The sequence below is a fragment of the Salvelinus alpinus genome, chromosome 20 (genome assembly GCF_045679555.1).
Source record: "Salvelinus alpinus chromosome 20, SLU_Salpinus.1, whole genome shotgun sequence".
In the NCBI taxonomy this organism is placed as follows: Eukaryota; Metazoa; Chordata; class Actinopteri; order Salmoniformes; family Salmonidae; genus Salvelinus; species Salvelinus alpinus.
Window position 1 is genome coordinate 43,666,582 of NC_092105.1, and position 11,135 is coordinate 43,677,716.

The 11,135-nt window shown below is 41.1% G+C and overlaps 1 protein-coding gene across 1 annotated transcript; it reads right to left on the reverse strand.

Moving 5' to 3' along the window:
* Positions 1-784: 784 nt before the first annotated feature.
* LOC139546950 (cyclin-dependent kinase 5 activator 1-like) lies at positions 785-3,323 on the reverse strand. The gene has a single exon (XM_071355941.1). The coding sequence runs from the start codon at positions 2,946-2,948 to the stop codon at positions 2,052-2,054; it is 897 nt and encodes a 298-aa protein (XP_071212042.1). The 5' UTR covers positions 2,949-3,323; the 3' UTR covers positions 785-2,051.
* Positions 3,324-11,135: the final 7,812 nt, after the last annotated feature.

An 11,135-nucleotide genomic window follows, 5' to 3' on the forward strand; every position in this document is an offset into this window, starting at 1 on the left:
ATTCAATGAAAACCCACACTAACATTAACAGTGTTGCACTTTTCATGTAGCCTACATTTGGCCAGATAGTTGCCTAACCACGATCAAGCAACATTACGGACTAAACATTCAAATCCTGTTGCTGAAGGATCATTTTTCTGTGACTGTATAGGTCAAATTAAGGTCCTACATCTGTAGGGCAACTATATAGGGAAAAGGTTGCCATTTGGGATGCAGCCCTGGATTATTAACTCCAAGTAGAACTCTACTGCTTCCTGTTTCATGTGAGCCACACAGTCTCATGAAGATTCACTGCGACAATTTCAGAGAAAAGTGGGTCAGGAAATATTGTTCTCAAAGCTAAATTGAAATAAAATATTAAGTGTAAACTTATCTTTTCCTGACCCAAATTGATTTCCAAAATTAAATAGGAATCTTTAAAGACCAAGTACGTTACCTGGGTGTCGAATAGCCCAAAATGTCCGTATCAGTGTTTCACCTTCTTGAAATGCGTAAAATCCCTTGATTAGTTTAAGACTATTTCACCAAAACCCTAATGTTATGATACTGTAGTAGCCTATATGTTACGTTTGTGTTAAGCATATGTAGGCGTGTGTTACAGGTTGCCTAATACAGTACAAAGTGGATAACAAGGATGCAAATAGCCAACAGCTAAAGGCTTAGGACGTGAATGTGGATGAGAGGCCTTTCAGGTCATCACTGCCTCAGCAAGAGTTTTCCTTTCAGCACTAGGGCCAGCTCTCTCACGCTCAGATATACACACACAAAAACACAGACAGCAAAATGTACTTCAAGTTCTTTAATTCCACAGCAATAACATAGACAAGTATTGACAGTTCACTAGTGTATCATTGCATTGTTTATGTTACATTATGTTTGAGAACAGCTCTCCAGAAATGAGTGCTATACCAGAGTGGTTCCTGATTGCTCTGAGCACATAATCACATTGTGCAAGTGAAAGCCATGTATGATTAAACATATGCAAATGAGCCACAGTAACAGATCGGCTAACTGTGAACATGGTGGCTCATCAGATGTCGAAGAAAAGTCCATCTTCTGAACATATTAGTAGGGGTAACAGTCCAGTTCCTTCAAGCACTAGCATATAGTCCAGTTCCTTCAAGCACTAGCATATTACCACGACACTAAATAACGTAAACACTTTACTGTTAGTGAATGCTGCACCAGTTTAGATAAACACAATTACATGATGTTGCCAGGACCTTCTTTCAGGCTCCAATGCAGAGCACTGAGCCACAGATAAACAGTAGATTGGAGAGATGCACCTACAATGCTGAAAACAACCACCAGCTTTTAGCAGTAACTATTGCACCATTACAAGTTCACAAATAGGGTAAATAACATTAATAAACCATTATAACTGATTTTTTTTTGTCACTTCAACAAGTACATCAACAAAATGGCAACAATTATTTTTTAAATTAAAATAGATATATTTTTTCAAATGGAAACAATCTGGTATAATAGTTACAAATAAATAATGATGTAAACCACAGTGTTTAATATTGTGATACTTGGCACAAATTACGCTAAAGAATCTTTCTTTGTGCATTCCCTTCTATGTCCTAAGTGCTAGCATAGGTTTACGATGCGTAAAGGCTACGCCAGTACCTTGGATAGCTCCACCTCTCGATGCATAAAATACAGCTTTTTGTTGCCCACAACATAACTCCATAAGTGAACATCAAGGCAATTATAAAAGTAGTCCAGATTACCCACACATTTATGTATTTGCAGACATTCCATTGATCCACGGAGTCCCCGTGACTATCCTACAGTATTCGCAGAAGTGTACAAAAGAAGATTGGCCTACATTTAGAATACAACATGCATATACTGATCCATGGTTACGCAATACAATTAGTTTTAACACTCACTGGTACAAGTCAACACGCATGTCTTAGAAATGTATATTCACTTTAGATTGGATTTTCCTAATCTCGTAGGCATAGGCCTTAAACTGTTGAATATTACATTCAAACCACTATTTCAGGGCTTTTGAGAAACATACATCGGAGCTCTCCTTTGATTTAACGGTCCAAGTCTTTGTCCCTCGACTCGCCTTCATCTTTTAGCTCTTGAAACACCTCCGTGAAAAAGTGCGGGTCTGCATTTAACTGCAACATTTTGGCACTCGTGTTATTGATGATGCTCATAGAACAATCCCAGAAATTATCCTCATTTTCCATAATCATGAATGGTTTCAGAGGGTATGATATCTCGCAACCCATGTACGAGTAGGATAGATAGAGACAGAGCAGGAAGATACCTTGGAGTTCGGATGCGCTGTCGATATCATCGGGTATCGATTCCTTACAGAGCAGGTAGACGAAGACTAAGTTAGCAGGTGTAATGAATCCCTGGTCCTGCCAGCCTTGGAGGAGAAGGGTTCGGTCGACATTTCGGAACCATAGGATGACCTCATTGTAGGTGAGTTTGACTTTACAGCATCTCCTGCACACAAATTCGCCAAGACAGCGCAACAGCTCCCCGGTCGATGCCTGGATAATCACACGCCTCGGCGAGAGGTCTACTTTACTAAGTTGCTTTTGGACAGGCAAAAGCTTCACATTCTCAGAGGGGACCTGGGGCTGGTTAGGTTCAAGGCTTTGGGTAGGAACGGCCGGCACTGGTACAGCGAGTGGTGCTTTCTTACCATCCGTACTCGATTGCTGGGATTTTTTGTTATTTTCATTATTTTGCTGGTCTACGTGGCTGTTGTTGTTCACCTGTGCGGCGTTCGGGTTGACTTTCTTACAACTATTTTTCTTGGTCGATGTGGTAAACAGTTTCTTCAATGTGAGAACTGGGACAAACAGGGAATTGTTCTTTACGCTCCCCGTTTTGATTGCGTGGTCACCCTCTTTTCTGTCATCCAGAATAGCCTCCTTCTTAGATGTTGGAGATATGGAAAGCACCGTTCCCATTCTTGCAGCGTAGGCTACGGCGTAGGCTACAGCCTGGAGAGACGGCGTTCCTCGTTTGCGGGCGGCGTTCCTTGCTTGCGGAGAAGTCGTTCTAAACGACAGCGGTCAAGTCAGAGCAGCAAATTTAAATCCATTGACTATTCGGGTCCATTGCGTTGACAGATGGAAATAGATTCTCATAGGAATTGAGTGGATATTGATGAGTTAAATTCCAGGAGGCAATGGTCGCCTCTCACACGACACTCCCTCTGCAGCGCACTACCCCACAAGCAGTCAGCTGTATACAGACAGACCTTCACACTCAGGGAATGTTCGGAGAGTCAAAACCAGCAGGGATAGTTCCTTCAACGAGGATTAGTTGTTCAAGTCTGAAGAATTAGCCAACCCCCAATCAGGGCTCTAAATTAACGTTTTTAATTGGCTGCACTGGTGCTCCCAATTAATCTTTTATTTTTTTAAGTTAGGAACGCCACATACAATTTAGAAGCGACAGAAAATACATGTTTTAATTTGTTATTGATTGAGATACTATATAGGGTCTACATGAATTCTAGCTACTTTTGAAGCACATGTTATGCCCTAGAAACTGACATGTAGCCTAACACTGTAAATACATCCATTTATTATAAAAGCTAAAATGCTAATACGAATACCTGTCATTTTACAAAGTAATTTGTGTAATATTATGTTTCTACATTGTGTAAAATCACAATTTTTCTCTAAACATAAGGCCTGTGATGACGACATACAAGAGATCGGTCATTAATTTATTGCAATGATCATTGATCTCCTGAAGAAGCTATCCCTTTTCCTTTCTTTTTGTGACCCCAAATGTTTAGATGTATCGGTAAAGTAACCAGGTTGTTAGCTAGCTAGAAAACGAGGTAACATGATTGAACAAAGTGTAAACAAAAGGTCAACTACGCGGGAGTAGTTTTAGAACTGCCTATGACATGGTTTATGAATGAAAAATGCTGTCCAGGCGACCCACTACAGGTATATACAATTGTTGTGGTGGTAATGTGTGTCAGATCCTTTGACCTGGTTGGAGTAGAAGCAAATAGGTCGCACTTTAGAGCCCTGCCCCCAATACATAGGAAGACCGTCAGCTGGTTAGACCAATGAGATAATCAGTGACCATTTTAGAACAAGCTTCCAGTGATAGATTACCTAATCTTCAAATATGAAAATGAGAGCGAAGCTAATCAGTAGATGAGTTAATCATATTAAACACCATAACATCAATCATCTGTCTTTGAGTCATAAGGATTTGAATAAAATAATAAGACTTGGAACCTCTAGGACAACATTGCACAAGGCAATATGAATAATTTGAGAATAAGAAAGGCAATTGAGGGCCCACATGGCAAGGTATATCTTTAGGGGAAATTAGGGCTTTTGAAAGAAAAGACTTAATGATAACTTAATTTTAAAAAACTCTAACAATAAAGTTGTAATCTAAAAGGGTTGAACAATAATGCATAATAATTGCTGGAAATTATTATTGCCTTATTCATACAAACCTTGACAAGCAGTCATGTTGCAATATAACTGATCAAAACTATACAACTAAGCCAAATCCATGACCTTATGATATGTTTTTATTAACCTTTATTTGACCAAGGAGTCATACTGAGACCAAGGTCTCTTTTACAGATGAGCCCTGAATGACAGAAATGACAGAAATACACACATCAAAATACAAATGCAGAATGTAAGCAGAAAGAAAAACATGGTACTAAGCATAAAAATCATTTTAAAAATGTAATTCAAAACCAACACATTAATCCGTAATAAGGTCCTCAATCAGCTTTCTGAATTCCCCTAGAGGCACCAAAACATCAAATGTAAGAATATTTAGAAAATTGTTACATAAATACGTAAAAAAAATATATATATAGCTGTTTTACCTTACTGAGTAGAGACGGAAGGAATTTCAAAAGTTAGCCATCTATGAGACCGGGATTGGTAACTCATATGTCTAAAGGTTAGTAATGATGTTTGGCACAGTGGGAGTTTTGTAAAAGGGCTTTATAAATGAAACATAGTAGTGTGTCAACCTACGTGAAATCAAAGAAGGCCAATCAACTTTCTGGTAGATAATGCACTGATGAGTACTAAACCTGTCGCCCGTGATAAAGTTCAGTCCGCTATGATAAACTGCATATAATGGCTCTAGTGATGGCTGCGTTCATATAATGGCTGCGTTCATGTTGTCGCCATAGTCTAGGACTGATAGAACAGTGGACCTAACAATCTGATTTCTACTATTTAGCAAGAGGCATGACCTGCTTCTATAGAAGAAGCCCATTTGTTTCTCAGCTTCTTAACTAACTAATCAATATGTTTTTTTAAAAGACAACTTGTCGTCTATCCAGATGCCCAGATATTTGTAAGAAGGGACACAATCAATATGGGAACCATCCAAAGTACATATGCATAAATCATTAGAGTCATTTGTATGCGCTCTAGATAACAACATGTACTTAGTTATACCTGCATTCAATACTACTTTCAGGTCAATAAAGTTGTTCTGTAAAACAATGAAGACATACTGTAGTTCAGATAGAGCATTGTCAACCGTGGGGGCAATGGCATGTTCAACAGTATCATCGGCAGATTACGTTTTTGTTAATATAAACTGTAAAAAGTACAGAACCCAGAATCGACTCCTGTGGAACACATTTTGTTATGTCCAAAAAACCTGATTTAACACCATCAGTAGATACACATTGAGTTCTATCTGTCAACTGTTCTATCTGTAAACCTGTTAAATGAACAAGGCAGTTAACCCACTGTTCCTAGGCCGTCATTGAAAATAAGAATTTGTTCTTAACTGACTTGCCTAGTTAAATAAAGGTAAAATAAAATAAAAAAATAAACATGCAGGTTGGTCTATGCCAATTGAGGAAAGCCTCTGAATTAGCAGTGAGTGATACACAGTATTGAAGGCCTTTGACAGGTCAATCAAGAGGGCAGCACAATGTTACATTTATTCATACAATTAACCACATCATTTATTACTAGGGATGCAACAGAGATAACGCTATGACCTGGTCTAACACCTGACCAATGTACATTTACAATACATTAGATAAAGAAGAAAGATCTTAGCTGAGAATTAATCAAGAATTCTAATATTTTAGTGGGCAAGAAAGTTCAGAAATAGGGCAATAGTTATTTAGGTCACAAGGGTCACCAAATCAAATCAAATCAAATCAAATTTTATTAGTCACATACACATGGTTAGCAGATGTTAATGCGAGTGTAGCGAAATGCTTGTGCTTCTAGTTCCGACAATGCAGTAATAACCAACAAGTAATCTAACCTAACAATTCCACAACTACTACCTTATACACACACACAAGTGTAAAGGGATAAAGAATATGTACATAAAGATATATGAATGAGTGGTGGTACAGAACGGCATGGCAAGATGCAGTAGATGGTATAGAGTACGGTATATACATATGAGATGAGTACTGTAGGGTATGTAAACATAAAGTGGCATAGTTTAAAGTGGCTAGTGGTACATGTATTACATAAAGATGGCAAGATGCAGTAGATGATATAGAGTACAGTATATACATATGAGATGGGTAATGTAGGGTATGTAAACATTATATTAAGTGGCATTGTTTAAAGTGGCTAGTGGTACATTTTTACATAATTTCCATCAATTCCCATTTTTAAAGTGGCTGGAGTTGAGTCAGTATGTTGGCAGCGGCCGCTAAATGTTAGTGGTGGCTGTTTAACAGTCTGATGGCCTTGAGATAGAAGCTGTTTTTCAGTCTCTCGGTCCCTGCTTTGATGCACCTGTACTGACCTCGCCTTCTGGATGATAGCGGGGTGAACAGGCAGTGGCTTGGGTGGTTGTTGTCCTTGATGATCTTTATGGCCTTCCTGTGACATCGGGTGGTGTAGGTGTCCTGGAGTGAAGGGGGAGTACATGGGCGACCTTCCAAACCTTGGGGATAGTGCCATATATAATTGTCAGGTTAAAAATATGGGTTAATGATTCAGCAATCAGGGGGGCAGAGAGCTGCAGCAGAAATGGATCAAGCATATCAGCCCCAGTGGATTTTTGTAACATCAATCTTAAACAAGGCGTCTAGCACATCACAGGTAGTAAATTGTTGTTTATCTGAGAAGTAGTTGGTGAACCAGGCGAGGCAGTCATTTGAGAAACCAAGGCTGTTGAGTCTGCCGATAAGAATGCAGTGACTGACAGAGTCAAAAGCCTTGGCCAGGTCGATGAAGACGGCTGCACAGTATTGTCTTTTATCGATGGTGGTTATGATATCGTTTAGGACCTTGAGCGTGGCTGAGACGCACCCATGGCCAGCTCGGAAACCAGATTGCATAGCGGAGAAGGTACGGCGGGATTCGAAATGGTCAGTGATCTGTTTGTTAAGTTGGCTTTTGAAGGCTTTAGAAAGGCAGGGTAGGATAGATATAGGTCTGTAACAGTTTGGGTCTAGAGTGTCTCCCACTTTGAAGAGGGGATGACCGCGGCAGCTTTCCAATCTTTAGGGATCTCAGACGATACGAAAGAGAGGTTGAGCAGGCTAGTAATAGGGGTTTGCAACAATTGTGGCGGATCATTTTAGAAAGAGAGGGTCCAGATTGTCTAGCCCAGCTGCTTTGTAGGGGTCCAGATATTGCAGCTCTTTCAGAACATCAGATATCTGGATTTGGGTGAAGGAGAAATGGGGGAGGCTTGGGGATAGCCAGTCCAGATTCAAATCCCCTCAGAGGACAGAAAAACTCAGAGGACAGAAAAGGTGTTAAACACTCAGATATAGCACCAATAGCATCAGACATGGCAGCATGGGGGTGGTAAATCCCAGCAACAAATAAATGTGTATTCTGGTTTATGGACACATCTATAACTCAAGCTCAAATGTCTTGGGAACAGAAATATTTACAGATTGGGACGCCATGAAATTAGATTTGATGTTACTTGTTAATTAGATATGTTATTTGTGTCCTGCAAAAGCTGTTATAGGATTACAAACCATATAACTAACTACTTTTTAAACACTGTAGTACCACAAGTTAGAAGTAGTTTTTCAATGAAGAAGACAGTAGTGCTGGTGAATTGGCTTACAGTATTTTCATTTAATTTACAGATGACAGAACTCCTTCATTTTTTACTCAAAATGTTATACACAATACAGTATTTATACGTTATAGCACCAAATTGCATTGCCCTTGGCTGTTGTGTTTCCTTGCCCTATAGTCTAATTTACTAATCTCGTTGTCCAATCATACTGGGCATCCTCTAGGAACCCATATAGTAGATCCTATTAGCTAGAACACTGTCCACTGTACAAGACTGACCAGACTTGGCAAAAATACACTGGGTTACTTAACCAGAGCTTAATGTTCTTTTCCGAGAGCTTTACAATGGAAACAGGCTGCAAACATACACCCAAATGTCTGATGACGTTTATAGCATCATCTACCTTCATCCTGGTCTCACAACTTGTAAGTCTACTTCATAGGCAAGGTAGTTGCGAGGACAATTTTATTATTTTATTAGCTCACAGGAACTGACACTGGTTTGTGAACTGTGAACTGGTTCTAAGCATGTTTACAGAACCTCCTACAAGAAGGATCTGTCTGAGAAATATGGTTGTTCATGGCATGGGGAAATCTGAGACAATGGCTTCGTTCCAAACGGTGCCCTATTCCCTATTTAGTGCACTACTGTTGACCAGAGCCCCATGGGCCTTTGTCAAAGGTAGTGCAGTATAAAGGGAATCGGCTGCCATTTGGGACACGCCCTGTTCGTTCCAACAGCCTGGCCAGTCTTCGTCTTTGTTCAGTGACTTGGCTCATGGCCCTCTTTGAGGGGAACTGAGAGAAGCTCTGATCAATGTGATCGTACATGCTAGCCAGTAGCCACACTGTGTCAATAGTGAAGTGATGAAGACACACAGAATGGAAGTGGGAAGTGTTCTTACCTAACAAGACGTCAATGAACCTTGATGATGACGACTGATCAAATCGAATCAATCATTGATCGGCTCTTTTGTTATGCTAACTAGACATTGTTAAATACATTTATTCCACATCCGCCACGCTGATCCTCAACACAGGGGCACCTCAGGGGTGCGTGCTCAGTCCCCTCCTTTACTCCCTCCTCACTCATGACTGCGCAGCCAGGGACGACTCCAACACCATCAGTAAGTTGTAGGCTTGATCACCGACAATGACGAGACAGCCTATAGGGAGGAGGTCAGAGACCTGGTCATGTGGTGCCTGGACAACAACCTCTACCTCAACATGATCAAGACAAAGGAGATGATTGTGGACTACAGGAAAAAGAGGACCAAGCACGTACCTATTCTCATCGACGGGGCTGCAGTGGAGCAGGTTGAGAGCTTCAAGTTCCTTGGTGTCCACATCACCAACAAGCTAACATGGTTCAAGCACACCAAGACAGTCGTGAAGACCTATTCCCCCTCAGGAGACTGAAAAGATTTGGCATGGGTCCTCAGATCCTCAAAAGGTTCTACAGCTGCACCATTGAGAGCATCCTAACTGGTTGCATCACTTTCTGGTATGACAACTGCTTGGCCTCCGACTGCAAGGCACTACAGAGGGTAGTGTGTACGGCCCAGCACATCACTGGGGCCAAGCTTCCTAACACCCAGGACCTCTATACTAGGCGGTGTCAGAGGAAGGTCCTAAAAATTGTCAAAGACTCCAGCCACCCTAGTCATAGACTGTTCTCTCTGTTCTCTCTCATAGACTGTCCTCGGGAGTCCTCGGGGGCCTGATTGATGTCACATTTTTTCTCCATCCCAACTCTTGGTCATGTAGTGTATTTTTTCTTTTTGAGGTTCTTTGGACCCGTTTTAAACTAGATAGATAACTATGAGGTTCAGAGATATATTTGTGTATCTGATTAATCAAATTCCATTCTAAACTGAAGATCATGATTAGGTGATTATTGGAGTCAGGTGTGCTAGCTGGGGCTGGGGCAAAACTGTGACACCGATCAGGTCCTCGAGGACTGGAATTGCCCACCCCTGGCCTATAGGGAGGTCTGTGACCTGGCGGTGTGGTGCCAGGACAATCAATCTCTCTGTCAACGTCAGCAAGACAAAGGAGCTGATCATGGACTATAGGGAACGCCCCCTTTCACATTGACATGGCTGTAGTGGAGCGGGTCGAGAGTTCCTCGTTGTCCACATCACTAAGGAATTAACATGGTCCACACACACTCCATCAAAGTCACGAAGAAGCCATGACAATGCCTCATCCCCTCGGGAGGCTGAAAAGATTTGGCATGGGTCCTCAGATCCTCAAAAGTTCTACAGCTGCACTATTGACAACATCTTTACTGGCTGCATCACCACTTGGTATCGATGTGCAGGGGTACGATGACCACAAAGCATTACAGAGGATAACGCGTACAGCCCAGTACATCACTGGGGCTGAGCTCCCTGCCATCCAGGACCTGTATACCAGGCGGTGTCAGAGGAAGGCCCTAAAATTGTCAAAGGCTCCAGCCACCAAATTCATAGACTGTTCTCTCTGCTACCGCATGGCAAGCAGTAAAGTAAATAGTCTGGGTAGCTATTTGGTTAACTATCTGCATTGACCCTTTTTGCACTAACTCTTCTGACTCATCACATACGCTGCTGCTACTGTTTATTATCTATCCTGTTGCCTACTCACTTTACCCCCACCTATATGTACATATCTACTTCAATAACCTCGTAGCCCTGCACATCGACACGGTACTGGTACCCTGTGTATATAGCCAAGTTATCGTTACTAATTGTGTATTTATTCCTCACATTATTCTTTTGGGGTGGCAGTGTAGCCTAGTGGTTAGAGCAAACAAAAGGTTGCAAGATCAAATCCCCGAGCTGTCAAGGTACAAATCTGTCATTCTGCCCCTGAACAAGGCAGTTAACACAAGGCTGTCATTGAAAATAAGAATTTGTTCTTAACTGACTTGCCTAGTTAAATAAAGGTTAAAAAAATATATATATATATTTTCCTCTCTGCATTATTGTGAAGGGCCCATAAGTAAGCATTTCACTGTTAGTCTACAAAGCAAGTGACAAATAAAACATGAATTTGATTTGATGTGAGCAGAGGGAGGAAAGTCACAGTGTTGTTGCAGACGGGGCAGGTTTGACACTGTTGTGATGAATATGCAAAGTG

What these genes read in the sequence shown, in the direction of transcription:
- LOC139546950 (XM_071355941.1), bottom strand. Translation starts at nt 2,948, where the DNA reads ATGGGAACGGTGCTTTCCATATCTCCAACATCTAAGAAGGAGGCTATT.